We start from the raw sequence: 20,736 nt of genomic DNA, 5'->3' as shown, positions 1-20,736 counted from the left end.
TCATTAGTTGTTAAAACAATATTCTGGGAACATGTCTCTAATTGCTGGTGTGCTTACACAAAGAATCTGATTTCCTCTGTTCCTGGGAACAGGCTACTCGTACAGGTAAAAATTTGAACTGCCCTGGTCCATCTTTTCTGGTGTTTTTGCTGCTTTCTTTTTCCCACACCACAAAAGCCTTAATTCTGTTGGTTCCGTGAGTCTTGTCAGCTCACCTAACACCAGAGCAAACTGTGCAGGGTAGGGTTTGAAAACGGGCTGTGCCCTTCCTCCCCTGCCTCCCAGCTCTGCCAGCTGCACCAAGGAACTGCAAAACCAGATGATTTAATCTCACAGGAATTTGCTGGGAATTTGCTGGGCATATTGAGAGAGCACCTCTGCTGGGCATGGCTAAAACCACTTTTGGATGCTGGTGGTGCCGTACCGGTGTGGGAGATCCTTTGTGTTTGGGACCAAGACCTTCAGCAAGGAGATGGATTCGCTCAGGAAAGCCCTGAGAATCAGGGTGCTGCAGGTCACCAAGGAAAGACCTGGGGGAATACGGCTGCAGTCTTCAGAATCAACTGACTGCCTTTATTTCTGTGGATCCACAGGCATGTCCTGAAATTGTACTAAATCTGCCTCTTCTGAGCGTTTTCAAAATAACCAGAGGCAAAAATTTCCTCTGTGAAACTCTTCAGCATATTGTTTGTGAATTAAAATACTTCTAAAAAGGCATTATTTGGGATAAATTTCCCAGCTGTTTTCTTCAGTGGCATTAAATTACAGGGAAGCTCAACTATTATCTCATACTTTTCTTTTTTTTTTTTTTTATTATAGACTTTTTATCCACATGAATGATAAAGAAACTACAACAGAGTTAAATACCTTTTTTGATAACAGTGATTATATTCTTAATTACACTCAATATTAAATTGTAAAATATTTCCAGAGGAGTACAATCGTAATTCATACAGCAGGCAAAATACCAGAGGGGGGAAGGGACGAGGGAGAGGGGTGTGAGAATCTCCAGACTGCTTTTAAAAAGCACTGTGTATGGCTAACGCTGCTCTATCCATCCTTCCATCTGTCCACCCGTCCATCCAAACGTGGTTCTGGCCCATCTGGTGAGACGTTCATTTCCTTCCATAAAACAATCACTATTCCAAAGCAAAAGGTGAACTGGCAGATGTTGTCAGTGTCTCTGTGGCATTGAAAGGACCAGCAGTTCCTTTCACAGCTTATCTGCACGATTCAAAAGCATTTTTTTTTTTTTTTTTTCTATCAAGCTCAATAGTCCTTCTAAAAACACAAAGACTTAAACTTTGGTACCACCAAAAAAAAGAAAAAAAAAAAAAAAAGAAAAAAAAAAGAAAAATATCAAGGACAGGCATTTTTTTGTTGTTGTTGTTGTTGTTTTGTGTTTACTAATAAATGGCTGCTACATTCTATTTGACATGGTTGTCCATGATACTATGAGGTCACTTGTCCTTAGGTTCAGAGGAACCTGTTTTTTTTTTTTTTTATTTAGATCCCCAAACACTTCCATTTCACAGTCTATATACAAGTCAGGTTTCTGACTGGGTTATAACTTATAAGGTAACAGCTGCAAAAGCTCCTGTGCTTCTGGGAGTGGAAAAAAAAAAAAAAAAAAAAAAAAAAAAAAAAAAAAAAAAAAAGAGGGAGAAAAAGAGAGAGAGAGAGAAAGTGTTATCAACATTAAGCCAAAGTTTGAGACGGTGACAGAATTATGACATTTATTTACAACCCTTGAGAAAGGGACACATGTAGGTCACCTGCTCTAGCAGCACACCCTGAGACGCTGACAGTATCTGTGGGGTCACGTGGAAATATTGGCAATAAAGATGGAGTGCAAACTTTAACTGACTGCAGTGCCACTAAACACAGCCAGATCTGCTGTGGGAAGGAGCAGAGGGCCCAGCAAGGGGCTCAGGGTCAGGAACTGAGGGGTTGCTCTGCAAAACAGAGACTCCGAAGCCCCTGGGAGCGCTGCGTGGGCAGGGACGTGCAAACACGCTTCCTCCTGAGGAGACTTTTCCTTCTTGGCACATCAAGGACGCGAAACTGCTTCTGAACCACAGGGCCGCAGTTCTCCCCGCCTGGCTGGCTCGGCTTAGCGCTCAAGTTAACAGCTGAAACTTCAAAAGCAGCGGGGCTGCGTGGAGACATCCCCCGTTTGTCTGCGGGGGATGGCGCGCCGCTGGAAACAGAAGCAGCGTGAGGAGCGCACCCACCCTTCGCCCCCTCGCCAAACGGGCACGGAATGCTCGCTGCCGGGATGCCAGCAGGGACCGGGAGCCGGTGGAAGCCCGGTGACGGGAGCAAACTGCTGCTCTCCTCCGATGCTGCCAATCCTCGGGCAGGTTTTTATTGGGCATCGAGCGCTGCAAGGCAGGGCGCTCGGGGGCGAGACCTGCCGCTCCTGATCGGGGGAGGCGTGCTGTTTTATTCAGGGTATTAATGCCGCTGAGTTAGTTTTAAATCAGCGCTCAGATTGCTGTAGACTCGATTGGAAAACGCTGGCAGTCAGGAAGTGTGCACAAGAGGGCAAAAGACACCAGCTCGGTGCTTAGAATAATCTCCTTATCTCAGCGGGCAGAGCTCGCGGCCACAGATCGTGTTATCTGATTACTCTGTACTTACTCCTACTGCTTTTATTTTTAAGAATCTACTGCTTCTACAGCTCAGGCAAACCTCCATCATCTCTACTATCAAGCCCTTCTCAGATGTCCCAGACTCTCTTGAATACCTCTATTTTGTCCATTACACAGATGTCTGTGTACTGTGTATGAGTAGCTCTTCTTTTTCTAATCCCCCTACTTCTCCTCGGGGATTTTTTTAGTCAATCCACAGGCCAGATTTTGTGGCATAACACAGTAGCAGGGCTACCAGCTTTCGGCATTTGTCTCCAATCCCTAATCTTCTTCTTTTACCAGGAAAAAAAAAAAACAAAGAGACTGTCATTTAAATGTTAATACTTCAGCACCCAAAACTGATATCTCCCTGGTCACTGATGATGAAGGTGGTGTTTCTACCAAATGAACCTTTCTAATAGACAGTCCTGAAAAATGCAGTGTTTGGTTTAGGAAGGCCCTGTATGTGAGCAGCAGGATAATTACCTTCTGTAGGACACTGAACTACAGAACCACAATCAGTGGGGTTCTGTGAGACTCCCAAAATATGCTTTTGTACTGCTTTTTCCTGGAGTTAAAGGAGTTCCATCAAGGGCAGAAAAGCTCCTTCCTACCTGGAGCGTGAACAATTTTTTTGCACTCTGAATGCCAAGGTATTTCCTTCCTTGTCCTTCAGGACACTGAAGGTACGTTGACAATGATGGCACTTTTCAGCGTCACAAAAAGCACGTGTTCAGGCAGTTAGAGCCATGAAATGGCTTGGGTTGAAAAGAACCTTAAAGATCCCCTCATCCTACCCCCGCCATGGGCAGGACACCTTCCACTATCTCAGGGTGCCCAAGCTCTGTCCGACCTGGCCTTGGACACTTCCAGGGATGGGGCTGCCACAGCTGCTCTGGGCACCCTCTGCCAACTCCTCACCCCATCACAGGGAAGAATTTCTTCCTAGTATTTATTTTAAAGCTGCTTTAATATTTAATTTAAAGCTACTAGCTTGAAGCCTTTGTCCTGTGACTGCAGGACCCATGGGTCAGCTCCCAACACGACATCCCACCCCAGTGAAGCCTCGTAATTCATGCCACATGTAATTTATCAACTTTAGACCGCAGCAAAACACCTGGACAGAGAGGGCTTTGGGACCAGAACCAGCCACATCAAACAACAGAACAATCCTCTTAATTCCTGCAACAGCTGCAGAGGAGCACAGGCAGCCAGGTCAAGCGGAATGAAGTCTCTTTTTCACAAGCTCACCTTTAGCTTTTGCTGAGGTGTGCACCGAGCTTTTCTTTCCTGATCAAGCTTGCTGCATAGGGAATCTGGAATGACACAGAAACAGAGACACTGGTCAAGCCAAGGTCTGGCTAATGAAACACCCAAGCTGGAAACCCCTGTAAATGAAATGTTTTGGTTTTCTTCCTGAAAATGGGGAGGAATCGTAGGAAACAACACCTTAAATACAAAGGTTCAACTCTTCATGAAACCTCAGGGAGGCTGAAGCAGAAATAAAATAAAAAATGGCCAGATTTAAAACAACAGATAGAATCTTAAAATCCAGTCTAAAAGATGCATTCTGATGCTTTGTTGATATCAGAGGCTGACAAAGGATAAAGCCGCCTGTGAGATCATAAAAAATCAGCTTTGTGTGTGGCAGATCAGGCAATGCACACTGATCACTGCACAGCCACAATACAGCAGGTTGGGAGCGTGAGACTTCGTGTATTTATATCCCCATAATTAGGAAGTTCATAATAGTTATCTCCAACTTGCACCAATCTGAAGGGAAGCCACTGAAGTGGAACAAATAATTAAAGAAAAACAGAGAACATGGGCATATTAGGGAACACAGTTATATTTAGAAACAAAGTGGGATGATGTGCTCATTGGCCACTGGGAATACATTACAGGGCTGCTCTTCTTCAGTGCTGGGCCTTTAGAATGCAACAAAACTAAATTGCTCTGAGATTTCCCCATAGCTGGGAATCCAAGTGGCTACAAATTCTTTGATGATGACTTTTGGAGGGACCGCTGGAGGAATTCAGGCTGGGAGATCAAAAAATTATGTGTCCCTGCTGTCCTAGGTGCTGTTGCACACGGAGCTGACCTGCTTCTGCTGCCAGGCACTCCAAATAATGTCAAATATGTTACTGCAAGCTGACATTTATGTCTGCTGAAGTCAGGATCAAGGCCTTAACCTGCACAAACAGCAGAAGGAAGAGATGAGCAAACGCAGAGAGTTCAAGCAACCTGCGCCGCACAGCTAGACACAGTGAATTTGTGTCCGTATCCACTGACCCCACATGTTCCTGCACATCCCTGTTTTGCTTTTAAATACATGATTCCCGTCCATTATGAGGATGTTTGTGTGAATTGTGCCCAGCACGCCTCTGGGCTGGGGTAAAGCATTGTGTCTGCAAAGACATCGAGAGACTTACCCATCCCTGCCTCCCTTACTAAGGAAAAAGAGGAGGGAAGGATCAGGGTGAGAGGAAAGAGAGGGTCTTTTGAAGCTCAAGAGCTAGCCCTTTCATTTCTTGGGAAAGGAGGTCGATCTGGCTGAAAGCAGCAGCACCAGGAAGGAGCAGTGTCTGTGGCTGAAAGAAAGCAGAAGCCTTTCACAGGGGCACGCTGCTTCGCCCCTACACAGCCCAGGGAAAGGGGAAATGTGTGTGCACGAACCACTGATGACCAGAAAAGACCAAGACTCCAGGTGTTTTGTCTGACTACTCTTATAATCCCTTCCCTTGACAGAAGACAATAGGTATCAGGAAGCTTGTGGCCAGATCCCCCACCAAGAAACAGAGCTGTCCCCTCCACCATGTCCCCAAGCACAGCTGCCTTCAGGACACGGTGCTTGCAAAGGCTGCAAAACTCCTTCCCAAGCTGCAGCAGAGAGGGGGGTGCAGAGAAGCTGCTTCCCTGATCACCTGTGGCCATAGTTTGGGCGCAAAAGGGAGCCACAAACAAACTGCGCAAAAAAATCAGCACGTTCCAGCTGGGAGCTGTGGTGCCTCACCGGCTGATTCCTGCCTCTCTCCAACTCACGAAGGCCAACTTGGGTTTGCATGGCCACAAATTATATAGGACATCTCCCAGGCTGTACTGACCTAGATAATACAACGGGGTATGTTCTGTCAGAAATTAACTGTTCTTAATCCACTTCTCCGCTATATTTGGCACACCGGCGTCTTTCTAACGTGTGTTGTTTTACCTGATCTCCTGGTGATTGATGGCAGTGGGAGAGGTGGGTGTTCAACAGGGAAATCACTACTTTCTCCATGAGTTGAATCACCTACAATGTCATCTTCTATTTCTGTCATTGTCAGAGCATTCAGTAACTCTGATGCTGTGGTGGAAGAGGATTTAGGGCTCCTCCTGGCAGAGCAATCCCTCTCTGTGCATGCATGGGGGCTGCTGCGATGAGGGCAGGATCAGTACCCAAAAGGGCACTGAGATACAAGGGGTGGGTGCACAGAAATAACAAACGTGAAGGCAGTTGGGTTTTAAGCAGCAAAAAAAACCCCCAGTTTTCATGACCAGGTCCACATTACTAGGAAATACAATCAGAGCAGATCTGAAGAGGATCTCCAAGAAAAATGCAACATGGACACTGAGTCCTTTTTCCTACAGGTCTAGTCCTGGTGCCCATTAGGAACTGGAGCACAGTCCCGTGTTCATTCCTGGAACACATCCCCATTTATTCCACCTGGAAGGAACCCAGTCAGCAAGCCTGGATCCTGCTCCTTGACTTGAACCAAAGCTAAGGGATAGGATTGGGAAGTAATTTCTGAAGTCCTGTCTGATCCCTGTTATGCACACTCAGATATCAAAGAAGCTTCAGCACACCATCCTCTTTCAGAGGCTTCACCTCTGCATCCCATCTCTGGTGAGGTACACGATTTTACATCACCCTGCCTTCTGTTGCCTAGAAAAAATATTTTGCACTCATGAAGTAGCTGAGGCTGGCTTGTGGCTCCCTGCATATCCACACCCATTTTTTGATCTGAATTTCTGCAGATTCTAAAGGAAAGGAAGCTTTCTGCTTAAATTTCTACAAGGCATCCTTTTCTTTAACATTTGAATTTACTGGAGAAAGAGGCACAGCTCCGTCCTATCCCAAGGCATATCCACATGTGCTGTCAAGATACAAGTTTTGCTCACCTGTCTTGGGGGAAAAAAAAACCAAACAAAAACGACAGCGAGAAATGAAATTCCGGTGAAAACAGCTCACTTTCCTGTACACAATCAGGGATGAGCCTTTTGAGGACACAGAACACAGCGTTCCAGCAATGTTCTTTTACCTGTCATTGTGTGTGTGCCCGTGAGCAGGCACTTCAGCACAAGATGCCACTCAAGAAATCCGAGAGCCATTCTGCTGAGCAACTGTTTGCATTCTTGCCAGGGTCAATCATCCGAGCTGCACCACTTCAGGCCAAGCACAGAAATCACAGACAGTGCTGAAGCACTGCCATTTCCCATTTCCTGTTTTTGAGAACCAAGATCTCCCCACACAGAAATGTGGGTGCTTCTTGTTTGGATAATGAATACTTTAGTTGTACAAAAGCACCAGCTTTCCATAAACTATGTAAGCTAGGAATCAGAACTACTGGTGCTCTTCTGAATTGCAGTTCGACCCAGAGGAACAGGCTCTCATGCCTCTGAAGATTTACCAACATTAACCACATGGTAGATTTTTTTTTTTATCCTTCTTTTAAACGTTCCTTGTCTATTTTTAAGGATCTTTAAGGGTGAAAGATGATGCAGAGATGGAAATCAGTTTTGCAGAGAGCTAACTCCTGATTTATTTCATTGCCTGACTCTGAAGAACAGAGCTGATTTAAAGGAGCACTGAGAGCAGAAAGTCATAAAACACAGAAGAGTTCCAGATGGATCCAGTTCTGAGCTCTGAACATTATTATCAGCCTGAAGTGAGGCTGGTAAGGAGGAAGTCAGTTCATGGGAGCAAAACCTAACTAAAATATCCCAAACAAATCCAAACCATCATTTTTCACGTAACTCAGAAAGACAAAGGCCTGCCTGAGTGTTTCACATTTCTAACACACCTCAAAAACCTGTCACCTTTTACCCCAATGCAAAATTAGTGCGATTGATCATCACCCGATGATCTAAACCACCATGGGTGATGAACACCACCTGATGGACAAGTCACCACTGAGGTCAACGCCTCCTGAGAACCCACAAACTACTTGTAAGGCACCTCTGAGAGAAAATTAAGAAAAGCTCCTCAGTTTGCAGGAGGCTTGCTTGGTGTTCTACTTCCCCATGGCCACATTTGAGAGAGGTTCATGAAAACATTAAAGGACGAAAATCATCATGCTGGCAATGCTGCTTCTGATCTTTTTCTCTCACCAGGTAGCTAGGAAGAAAGTTCATGGTTTTAAAATCTGTTCCACTAACACAGTTGCTCAGAAGACAGTATCAGACAGATGCAGAATTTAAGGCAGGAGGTGACTTGATACTTGGTTACAGTGCTGGGCTGTCCCAGCAGATGAGTTCTGGTCTCACTGGACAGAAACTAAAAAGTCTAAGAGCAGGTGAGCTCTTCTAAGGCTGTACCATGTGTGTCATGTCTGAATTTCCCCCATCCTGCTGGGCAGTAGTTCCTCCTCACTGACCCTTTCTGTACAACTCATTAACAAAAGCCAGATGATCCTCAGAAGCTCAGAATTTGAACCTTTCAGGTTCAAAAAGATCTCTAAGATAATTGAGTCCAACCATTCCCCCAGCACAAACCCATGCCACCAGTGCCCAGCTCACCACTGACCCATGTCCCCAAGTGCCACATCCACGTGGCCTTTAAACCTCTACAGGGATGGGGATTCCACCTCTGCCCTGAACAGCTGACCTCAGTACTTGACAGTGAAGAAATTTTTCCTAATATCCAGTTTAAACCTCCCCTGGCACAACAGGGTCCGCCTGCAAAATCCATATTTTATATATGATCTCCACGCACATGCCCTGCACTCAGCCAGTTTGGGAGACAGCACTTTGCAAGAGGAGGAAGAAAAAAATGCATCCAGGGGTCTAAGATCCATTTTCTTGTTAAATATGATGATTGATTGTTTCCGAGCGTTCGGCCGAGAACCTGGCACAAACAGGTTGCAAAACTTCCTTGCAGAACTTCAGGTAGCCTTTTCAGACACTTTGAAAACTCTGAAAACAGAAACACGGGAAGTTCCACCTGCACATCAGGAAGAAATTCCTTACTGGAACAGTCTGCATGGAGAGGTTGTGGAGCCTTCCTCACTGGAGGTGCTCAAAACCTGCCCGGGGGGCTGCTCTGAACAATGGGCTCTGGGGGACTCCACTCGAGCAGGGAGCTGGGACTAGGTGACCTCCAGTGGGCCACTTGCAGCCTTACTCATTCTGTGATTCTCATCAAAACGAATGGCCACGCACCAACCTGCTGCTCCAGCAACCCGCTGAGCCAGGCTGCCTGCAAAGAACCCAACATCCACCAGCGAAGGCGTAAGAGAACAGGACCCACCCCGTTTTCCCGGCGACCTGAGCCTTTCTCCTGGCTTTCAGGAAGCCATGGGATATTATTATCTTTCAGTTGCGGCTCGGGCAGAGCAGCAGCAGCAGCAGCAGCAGCAGCGGGGGCCGCTGATGCAGCTTTGCTTTTAAGCCGGGCTTTGAGCGCGGATTTACCGCGCCGCGGCCGCTGCAGTGGCGGCGGGCGGGCGGCAGGGGGCACCCGCGGGCCGCGCTGCGACGGATCGCTCCCGAAACGGGGAAGAATCGCCCCAAAAAAAAAAAAAAAAAAAAAAAACAAAAAAACAACAAACAAAAACCAACAAAAAAAAAACCGGGACAAAAAGCGTCATGGCCAGCGTTCACCGCCGCGCATAGGGCACGAGCTGCACGTCAGGCTGCAGTGGGTTTTCAAGCGCAATCATAATTAGTTGATCTTATTTTTCGTGATTGCGTTCCGCTTGTATTACAGGTATTTCCGAAACACGCTGGGTCAGTTTATTTTAAAGTCTGATTACTCAGTTAAGGGTGAGTGAAAAGATCGTTCTGGACAAACCTACTTCTGGTACCCACAGTTACAGGGGATCAGGGAGTGACAGAATCATTCAGGTTGGAAAAGCCCTCCAAGATATTCAAATCCAGCCATTTCTCCCCTGCACTGCCCAGCCCACAGTAATCCGTGTCCCCGGGTGCCGCATCCACACGGCTCTTAAATCTTTCCAGGGATATTCAGGAAGGACTAATTTAAGTTGTATATCTTCAGCAGTGAGAAGAGCCAAAAAAAAAAAAACAAAAAAACAACAAAAAAAAAGAAACAAAAAAAAAACAACAAAAAAAAAACAAACAAAAACAAAAATAAAAAAACGACCAAAACAAACAAACAAACAAACAAAAACAAAAAAACCAAAAACAAAACAAAAAACCAAACAAAAAAAAAAAAAAAAACAAAAAACCCAAACAAAAACAAAAACAAAAACCACCACAAAAACCTGACTCCAGGCATCTGTATTTTTTGTAAAATAATTTTTAAAAGCAATTAAGTTCTGTGGCTAGTTACATCAATAAATTTTGAGCATAGTACTACAAAAGCATACACCTATGAAGGTCAAAGTAAAACTGTGATTTCAGTATGTATGAAATGCTTCTGCTTTTCTCTTTGTACTTCTATGTTAACAAGAAAATTAGGTTAAAGCCCTGTTAAAGTAGTAGTGCAGCATCTCAGGTACAAAAAAAGCACCTAAAAGCGCCAGTTAAAAACAAAAAAACAACACCAATTAAACAAAAAATCAAAAGCAGACACATTTTTTGTGTATTCTGCACCAATTCATCCATGCAATAACCCTGGAAGGCCAAAGTAGTTATATCATTACCACATTCAGTTCATTAATCTTAATTCCAGATATAAACATGCAAGATATATGCCCACAAATGAATTAAAGTCACTGCAGGGATTATCACCTCAAAAGTGCTGACTCCATTTCAGTTATCAGCCAAGACATCTCTGAAGATTTCTGCGCCCATTTTGGCTAACACACTCATTATTTGCAGCAGTCTCTCAGTTTTTCATACAAACATCTTTTTATCAGTCTCACTGATCACAGCCTGCCCCACAAATATGAGCACGAACATTTACTGGTGATTCGACAACATTTCCATTAGTAAAAATTAAACTAAGGCATCTGTAGTGAGTGAAGAGGTCCTGAGTTGTTGGTGCAGCATTAAATATTGCAACTATTCTCTGTAAATACATTCAGACAGCTCTGCTTAATGATTAAATTACTCTTAGTCTGTCCATAGCACAAATCAGTAAGTGAAAGGGGTGTGAATTACTTGATCATATTTCTTTTCCTGCCCAAGAAAGTCAGGAAAAACCACCACAGCTGGCTTGCTGGAGGTCTGGGATATCCAATTCCAGAAACAACTTCACCACAGGGCCACAAGGTGAATGGCAGAGGTGATCCATTCTCTCCCTTGGAGGCAGAGTTAGTTAGCTCCAAGTTCAGCTGACACAAGAGATAAGGACTGGGGTGGGCCCATAAACTTTGTGCTTAGAAGTTCTTTGCAGCAGGAAATTCAACTGGTGACCTGCCTCAAGTCCAGAGCAGCAGAGGAAGTGCTTTTCAGGATGGCATCCTAATTAGAATTTTCTGTGACAACAAAATTCACGGGTCAAGTCAAACTTCCTGCCTGTCATCGGGACACAAAGGGGGACACTAACAGCTGAGCACATTAAAGGAAAAGAGTGGAGACCAGCTGCAAAAAAACACCCAGAGATACTCTGGACCTGAGTTTCCTCCACAACCTCTTTCAAACACCCTCCATCTCTCATTGAAATCTCTGCAGTCAGCAGGAACGGGGCGCGTGGATGCTCGGCAGCTCTAAAAATAAGGCCAGTCCTAAATGCCTCTGAACACAGGAGCACAAGTTTGACAATCCTGGCCTTCAAATTTACTTCTATGTCCTCACCCATCAATTAGAAAATGACAGTACCAGGAGGCTGGGCAATGCCTTCTCTGCACTGTGAGAAGCAGAAGGAAATTTTCAGTGGGGGAGCACAGGGCTGATTCAGAGAAATGGGGATATTTGCCAAGCTTGCCTCAGAAACAAAACCCTGTTGAACAATGTCAGACTGATCACAGAGGAAGCACCAGCAAAGCAAGCATTAGCTGACAGCCTCGCCATGCCCTGCTCTTGAAACCACACTAAGCATTCATTTATTTGAGTGTGGAACAGCTTCCCATGCTCCAGCCCCTTTGCTTGCACCGGATTAAGAACGTCAGCTTTTCAAAACAACACAGTTGGATGTGATGATCTAGAGCTGCACTAGCACACAGGCAAAATCCCTCTTGGTTTTAAAAAAACAAGCAAGAGACCCAACAGTAACGTGTGCCTGCACTGAACTGTGTTTTGGCAACTTGATCCTTTACTGCTGAGTTAAGCACTTCTCCTAGTGTCTTAAATGAGAAAAAGACACATCCTAAGGTTTATTTTCTGGTGAGAAGCAGGGATTGAGGAGATTCCCTAGGCAGAAACATTTAACTGCTCAAAGTTTACTGATTCACTCCTCCCCGCTCCTCTCTGCAGAAGCACCTCTCCGTGTTGAGTCAACACATTTTGTTTAGTTGAAACATGAAGACCCATCTGGTTACTGTATGAAAGTAAATCTCCAGGTAATCAGTCTCCAAACCAGCTGAGAACTGCGTGTTTACCTCTTGCTAAATATAAGGCAATAGGAGCTCGGTGATGGTGCATCTGCATGGCTCACAAAGGAAAAAAAAAACTGAGGTTTGCACTTAAGAAACACAAAGCAGCAGCTCAAGACACTTTTATCAGAGAAAGCAAACTTACGATTTGTAGCTGCTGCACCATTTCTTCTCTGTACGCCAGTTCCCGCTTCATCTGATCTTGGAAGTTGTCTGTATGAGAGGGGGAAAAAATGTAGGTGCAATAATTAAAACAGAGACCACACGGCAGAACTGACACCAATCAAGCTACATCAAACCCAGTCACTACTGAGGAATCACAAAGCATTACAAAGGTACTTCACTCAATTAAAGCATGCACCCAACAAATATGTGTCTAATAGGAGACACCACTGACAACAGAAAAAAATGTGGAAAAATTAGATTTCGCTACCTCCCCCATCAGAAAACGTAGGATGCTAAGTTTGTGTTGCTAGCTTTTTCCCCAGCTATTTTCCTGCTCAGGCAAGGCTCTGCAGTCATTAGTCAAAGTTTTGCAGGCCCTGAAGAGAAGAGCAGAAACTGCTCTTCTTTGCTTTGGCATAAATCTGTTGACATCAACAGCGATGTCCAGCACATGAGAGGAGAAAGCGTTCAAGGATGCAGGGTTTGATTTGTGGCTTGTAGCATTGTGCTGACGGCTTTGAACAAAACTGAAGCTCCATAAAGTGATGTGTGGAATTTGGTGATGTGGAATTTGGAAGGGGGAAAGTCTTTGAAAGAGAGATCCTGGGCAGCTGGGTTACAGCACAGGCTGGCCTTCCTGCTCCAGTGGATCCTCCTTCCCTGATTTTCCTCCTAAATAACCATTTCAGACAAAACTTCATTTGTTAGAAGATTAACTCATGCACCCTGTTCCTTAACATTCCTGTTGGTGGGTGGGGAAAAGAAGAATACAAACAAAACTATTGACAAGAACCAAAGAACTCCAAGAGCTGCCTGATGAAGGTCAAGATGCAAATTGAAGAGGAAAGAAAACCCATCCCAGCCACTATAATTTTGATCCAAGCAACAAGCCTGTCCTGGAAGAAAAAAACAAGGGGGCAGAGCTCTGTCCCCCTCTTAAAAATAACTTTGAATATATAAATATATATATTTATATATAATATATATATTTATATATTAAATATATAAAAATAACTCTGAATGATGAGCTAAAGTTGTTGTTTAAAGGAAAAAGAGGCACGGAAAGAGCAATGAAACAGGGAAAGAGTGAGAAACTTTGGCAAGCTGGAGCCCTCAGGAATCCGGCACAACCACATTGCAAAGGACCTGGTGGCATTATCTCAAAGAAGTTCTCCGGATTTCCAGTAAATTCCCACAGAACTGTTAAGCCTATTCCCGCTGCTCTGACTCGATCAGAAAAATAAGCCAACAAAAATAAAGCAGATTTACAATTCCTCTTTTCCTACCCCCCCCCCCCCCCAAAAAAAAAAACCCCAAAACAAAACCCATGCAGTATAAAAAGGAAACTTCCTCCTGTTCTGGTCACTAAAGGTTGATAGCTGCAACTGAGGTCCTCCAGCTTCACTCTGAGCAGGCTTTAAGGAGAAATTTTCCTTTTTTTCCCTCAACACTTTCCTCCCAGCTGCCTCTTCATGGGCTCATCACCTCTCCAAACAAACAGCTCAGGGATCTTGCTCAGCCCTGCACAGCAAATGTCCAAGCTCACAGTGGAAATGGGGTGTTAATGGTAGGGGCAGCGTGTTTTTTTTTTTTTTTTTGTTTGTTTGGGTTTTTTTTTTTTTTTTTTTTGTTTTTTTTTTTTTTTTTTTTTCCGGCGGCATTTATCCGAGTCCAAACGCTCACAGACAAAGCCATAAGCAGTACCCAGGAGAAAAGATATGAATATTTAAATAGCTTTCTTAACACAAAATTAAATACTTTAAGTACCCAGACTGCATCTCCGCCATTTTATTGCCACATTGTTTAAAACGCAGACGGACAGAATGCGGAGCCGCCGACACGGAGGGCACAAACCAGAGCAGGGCTCCAGGAGAGCACACTGTCACCATGCAGAGATGCTTGCATTTTTATCAGGACAGCAAATACTTTGACTTTCTACATGTGATCTGAATTTTTAATTTTTTTTTTTTTTTTTTTTTTTTTTTTTTTTTTTTTTTTTTTTATTTTATTTGAGTGATCTCTGCGTTGGGAGATCTTGAAGGCAAAGGAAAATTTCACCTGCAGCTTTCAAGCGCAACAGCAATGTGAAAAATACAAGGTCTTGCTGTTTCACAAATTTTCTCAGTCCGTGTTTCAAGCAGGTCCAAGAAGCCACAGAGAACACTGCAGCAAAGCACTGCTAAAGAGAGCTTGCAAATAAGCCCAGTTCTCATTTAACAGTGATTTAAATGAGAGGAAAACTCTGGAACCAAACCCCATTTACTGCACAGCCCTGTTGTGAGTAGTGGCTTGATGCTGTGAAGGTACAACCCCCCAAAATGTGCTCAGTTCCACGTGGAGGACCCAAAAGAGGCGACTCCAGAGCTCACTGCGGGCAACCTGACAGAAGCATTTTCCAGAGAGAAACAGTGTTGCCTTCCGCATCTCGCAGGTTGCCTCCCAGCTGAAACAGCTTTTTAGTACAATCTAAATTTTACCTCAACTTTCCTTTAGCTGGATCTCCAAAAACTTCTCTCCCTGGCTCCTCCCTGCCCAAGACAACAATACCTACATTCAAATACCCGACCTAAAGCAGCAGCCCAACAGCGAGAGCCTGGAACAGCCCCCCTCTCTTGTACTAGAACACACAATGCAATAGAGGACAAAACACCCTCAACATGGATTTACACTAATTTGCTTTACAAAGACCCTTTTTTTCTTGTTTTATTACCTGCGGAGGAGGGGTGGGTTTTTTTGGTAAATCTAAATCTGTAAATAGGCTTTACGGTCACTTGTAGGTATGGTTTATAGCACATTATCTGTTTTCTATTTTAATCCTGAAGAAAATTGACCACTACTTTGTGGTACATTGAAACCACATATTTTTCAAGCCAGCATACAGCAGTCACCACTTCCTTGGTCGGCCTTACTTGTTCTTTTCTTTTATTTGAATTGTATTTCATGTGGTTTAATTGCAGCGTTTATTTACATGGCAAAGACAGAGCATTAATTTTACTGTAGAAGAACAAAAGGATAAATAAGAGACTTGAATGGCAAAAGTCCAAGATGCCGTTTTGCCAGTACCACACAGCAGCGTTTTGATCCCCACGAATTACTTGAAAATTACCTCATTCCCAAACCCAAGTAATGACTGGATTTATTCTGAAGGATGAGGTTATGCTCCTTTCATTAATATCTGTACCATGTCAAGTGACTCTTCTTTATTTGTGGAGCTGCCTACATATTTCAATATTTGGGCTAAAGATGGAGTCATTCCCAGAGTCCTCACAGTTCCTTGCTTCCCTGAACTTACCTATCTGATGCTACAGAAAGGGGACAAGCATATTTTCTTTGAACAGCAGGAAAATGCCGTCTGTGTTCCCTCTTTTTCTGGTGGGATCATCCTGATCTAGGTGGGATTTCTCCTGGAAAAATCTTTCCGCCGTTGCTCCGGTGTCGTTCGAGAGATCCCAGCCAAGGGGGTCTTTTTCCACATCCCTGTACAGTCAGCCCAGCCTTCTGGCAGCTTCACAAAAACCCTGCTCAAGTGCCCATTTTGTTTTATTTGAGATGTGCCCCGCACATTCCATCGCCCTGGGCAGCAGCGTGGTGGAAGGGCCGTCTCAAATGGCCTCTCCCAGCGGGAAAAATCCAAGCAGGAATTTCTACTCCTTAAAAAGGCCAGATCAATTCTCCAGCATCAGCTGCAACCTCCTGAAAATGAGTATTAGGAACCTCCTGAAAACAAGGATTAAATGTCTTGTCTTCAGAAGCCCCTGAGGTGTTGGCTGGGACACCGAACTCACCGAACCCCACGAGGATCCAGATGTGTTCCTGTCTACTCGCTGTAATCAGTGCTGTCAAAACTAGTAGAATGCATACCAAAACAAACATCCAGCTTTGTGTTTTTCCCTACAGAAGACCTGCTTGGGCAGCTGCAGAGGTTGAAAGGGACCTTAAAAATCACCTCATCCCACCTCCCACCGTCCCAACTTACTCCAAGCCCTGCCCAACCTGGACTCACTAGAACTGCCCAAGATCGTGGCAGCACAACGGAGAAGCTGTCTCATTTTATCAGCCTGGCAGCAACCAACCACATACACACACAACACCAAAACCACGGGTTTTGTGTCTTACTGAAGACTGGGAAAGATGCGTTTCCTTTCAACACCTGGAATTCCTGTTCCAGCCTCCTCCGTAGGTCGATCTGCTCAAACAGAACCTTCTGGAGCTCCTCTAACAAAGAGAAAAAGTGGTTTTGATAATCTGTATAAATAATTCTTGAAAGAACAGTTGCAGAGCAATTCATTACTCTAAGACAAAATATTTTAGTGCTTATTAAAAAAAAAAAAAAAAAAAAAAGTGTTGCATAGACCTACCATAGATTTTGTGCAGAAAGCCATGAATATAAATCAATGTAATATATTATTTTAAAGTATTATATTACAGTGTCATGTATTGATTGATATATATGCATTAATCTCAATTATATCCACCCAAAGGTCCATATATTATTCATATGTTACTTGACAAGCTTAAAATATGGTGCAGAACAAAAGTGCCCCCTATTATCCTCATATTCTATTAAAACAAAGAGCAGTTTTATAATGTAAGAGGCCTTATTTATTTTACCTTTCCCCATATTTTCCACATCCTTCTTCAGAGAATGAGGTGAATTAGTTTCTTGTGTGTGTTCTCCTTAAAAAAAGAGAAAGAAAAAAAAAAAAAAGTTATTGATTTACTGATAGTGCTTTTTGTCAGTGCTGTCCTTACTACTCATCCACTTCAGAGAATCTGGAGAGGAAATAAAAGGGGCAAAAATATAAAGACAGAGTAAGATCGAGGTGTATCTACAGATTTCTGGGTGCATAGCACAAATATTTGTGAATTCACATTTTCTTCTCTAGCTCAGTGAAGTATCTGCCTACAGCATGGCCTCTTGCAGACAATAGCTGATGTCTCCTTGATGTCCTTGCTGAGCTGATTCCTCCTTTCCCTCTAACCCCTCTCTTGAAGATACTCTTATCAGAGAAAACTGGGAGCAGGCAGAGAAAAGGGAAGATCTTTCTCTACAGTCTCATCTCCTCTCAGCGGGAAGCCCGTGCTCTCCACCTGGGCAGGACCCTGTTCCAAAATCCACAGGAAAAATGCCTTTTTGCCTCCATCAGCTCTTCAGCTTTATCGTCTTCCAGAGCTCCATGGCATGGGTGTGTTGCAACTGGATATAATTTATATCCAGCTGAGATAAAATTGACATTAGTGGTATTTGCATATAAAGGATACATCTCTGGGGTCAGCCAATTGAGGGACTCCTGTCTTAGGTTGCTCACATCAACTTTTAATCATATTATAGTACAGAATTTTCCATGTAACAGGAGTTGGCTATTTCCAGACGCATGCATGTTACTTCCTTCAGCCTTTTTTTTTTTTTTTTTTGGTCTACAAATGGAATTAAATTAAAAAAAAAAAAAAAAATCACAAGTAGTGAAGTTCACCTGAATGACAGCCTGACTTGAAAACTGAACCTTCTGACAAAAGGTGTTACTTTCACTATCCTCTGCAACTGCAAATTTTTTTTCCTGTGACTTCTATGAATTGCTTCTATAAAAGCTATGAAAAACTTTTTTAAAAAGTAATACAATACCACTTCGGCTGAAATTGATGGGAGAATTTCTGTTACTTACAGCTGAAGTAGAAACGGACTCTCAATAATTAAGAAAATATTTGGTCAATAACCAATTACTGAACTAATTGGATTAATTCTTGTTTTAGTCCAGCCAGTAAATACACATCATTAATTCTACTGATAAGTAATCACAAGAGACATGTATATAAATATATTCATGTCTTTATGTAGTTAGTAGAGAGGTTTATGGAGAAGATACCTTGGGTTTTGGTGTTTCATTTGGTTTTGCTTTTTTTAAAAATAAAATCCATAGCACTGAATAGGTCAACAGACAACATAGAGCAGTTACTTTAAAAATTATTGTGTCATCAAAATAGGCTAGATTTAAAGTTGAATTGGAAAGTCTTGCAACAGATGCAGTCAGAAATCTTTTTGCAAAGCATTTTTTCTGTTTTTAAAAATCGATGCAATCCTATATCCAGTAAACCTTGAAGTTATAGCATATGAAGCCTATCCAATAGCTCTGCATTTTAGCATCTCCACTCTCTTCATTCCTTAAGAAAAAAAAAGCCAAAAAGCAACCACTCATTCAGACACATACATTTACACAACTGGTATCTGGTGCCAGCAATTCCATTTCAAAAACTCATTTATGTAACGTGGTGATTTAAACAAAAAAAAGAAAAAAAATCATTTTGGTGGGATATTTGGTGAAAACAAAGTATTTTCCACAGGTAAGTTGTCTCACCACAGTAGAAGGCGTAGCAGTTTCAAAAATATATCACCTTTTGGGCAGTGGTTCGAGGGGTTTCCACAACGTAAAATGGATTTGTTGGGAGACTTTTTTAGCCAGCATTATCCTGTTTTAAACTGGATGGCCATCAAAACAAAATATTTTGTCAGATAAATTAGGGTACACTAAATCAAAAGGGAGGAATTTAAGTTTAGGAAGGGTCGAATTTGTTGAATTACAAATACTAGCATGTTTCCAACCCGTTTCTTCCATTGAGGCGCCCTTTTCTGTGTGCTTTATGTGCAGTTTTGAGGGATAACAGGCTCACAGACACAAGGTAACTGGATTTTCAAGGAGAAGGAAGGGAAAGGGGAAGAGAGTAGAGTATGGTGAGAATACAGCTCTTTCTCCCTTGCTCGGTTGAGCTCCCAGGGCTGTACAGTTTGAGGCTGGGACAGAAAGAACTGCATCAAAATGAAGACAAGGGCATGTAGCATGAAGAATAACGCCCCCAGCATCTGCAGCCTCCCTACTAAGCTACTGAAAAAGGCCTATTAGAAAATCCTCCATGCTTGCACCTGAAATAAGTAAAGAATGAGAGTGGGAAAATTGAGGTATTTAAAGGCCAAAGATAGGACACACAGTTTTAAAGAATAATTGCATTTCTAAACTGTTTTCTGATGTTTAAAAAAAAAAAAGTTATTGTTGACGGCAGTAATAATCAGATGGGTTTCACCTTTCCTGTCCCCCTGAAAATGATAATCAGGGCCCTGCTCTTCTTCATTTTTCCATACTTCCCAGAGGCCTCATCATGCATTGTGTTCTGTTCTACCTTAATTGAAAGGGAGGAGGTATTGAATATTTAACCAGCCTCCCTTCTCTTAAATGTTAATTAAAAGCTAAATAGGTGTTTAAAAACAAACAAACAGAAAGCCCAAAGAATTTTAATCAGTCTAAGAAAAAATCACTTTCCCTCCTAATAGCTCCACCATAACTCTCCTGGGCCTTGTCTGCGCACAAACTTGCAGCATTTAGAGCAGCAGGACTGAAAGCTGTGCCACCCCTCTGTGTGGACACGGAGACTTCCTCTAGGAATGGCTATTTCAGTTTGTTCAGGAAAATCAAACTGTGCCTCACTCATCTCTTGGGTAGGGGGAAAGAGGGTGAAATATTTGCAGGCCACTTAAACTGCCTCAGCGAAAGCTTTGGGTGCCTCCGATCTTCCCCACGAGCTCAGGTGCACAGACATTGCTTTTCTGGAATACAGGCACAAATGGCTTTCTTAACCTGCAGTGTGAACACTCACCCATGAAGGACACCTCAAAACTGCTCAAAAATTGGCACTGTGAAAAACAGAGGTTCCCAGGGTTGGATATCAGCACAACCTCAGCTCCTGCAGTGCCGCCATTTTATCAGATCTACATCCACCAGAGCAGCTTAAGATTTGAGTTTCTAACATCTAGATTTTTGACATTTCTGAACCTATCCTCCTCAAAATAAATGCACTTTGCCCTCACTGTAAAAACAAACAAACAAACAAACAAACAAACAAAAAAAGCCAGACATAGCCAGGTTACCCCTTCATGCCTTCCCCAGGAAGTTCTCAGAACATTTTCTGAAAAGCAGCTAAAAAAAAATTCCACTCAGTCACAGAGGGCTCAGCTACCTCAATGTGCTGATTTGTCCAGCACAGAGAGCATGGGTGGTCTGGGAATATAATTCCATTCTCCCAGCTCTATACCCTGCACCTGGTCCCCAGCTTGTGCCCTCCACAACCCTGACCACACCTGAGGTTTCAGACCACGTCACGTAGAACCATCTCCTCCTTCTCTGTGTCCACTTCATCCCTGTTATTCCTGGACAGCCACTGTGCTTTGCAGAGCCTACCACATCTGCCAAAAGCTC

General features: G+C 43.3%; 1 protein-coding gene across 1 annotated transcript in view; it reads right to left on the bottom strand.

Annotated features, from left to right (window-relative positions):
* Positions 1-1,517: 1,517 nt before the first annotated feature.
* SKOR2 (SKI family transcriptional corepressor 2) overlaps positions 1,518-20,736 on the bottom strand; it is a 27,060-nt gene continuing 7,841 nt past the window's right edge. The window contains exons 5-9 of the mRNA XM_054003541.1: positions 17,105-17,170; positions 16,610-16,708; positions 12,474-12,541; positions 3,885-3,949; positions 1,518-1,605 (exon numbers count right to left, since the gene is read on the bottom strand). Coding sequence (XP_053859516.1) covers positions 3,887-3,949; positions 12,474-12,541; positions 16,610-16,708; positions 17,105-17,170 — 296 coding nt within the window. The 3' untranslated portion in view covers positions 1,518-1,605; positions 3,885-3,886. The remainder of the gene's footprint in view (positions 1,606-3,884; positions 3,950-12,473; positions 12,542-16,609; positions 16,709-17,104; positions 17,171-20,736) is intronic.

This window comes from Vidua macroura, chromosome Z (assembly GCF_024509145.1).
Source record: "Vidua macroura isolate BioBank_ID:100142 chromosome Z, ASM2450914v1, whole genome shotgun sequence".
NCBI classification, from domain to species: Eukaryota; Metazoa; Chordata; class Aves; order Passeriformes; family Viduidae; genus Vidua; species Vidua macroura.
Note: the sequence above shows the minus strand (reverse complement) of the source record. Positions and strands in the feature narration are given on the sequence as shown.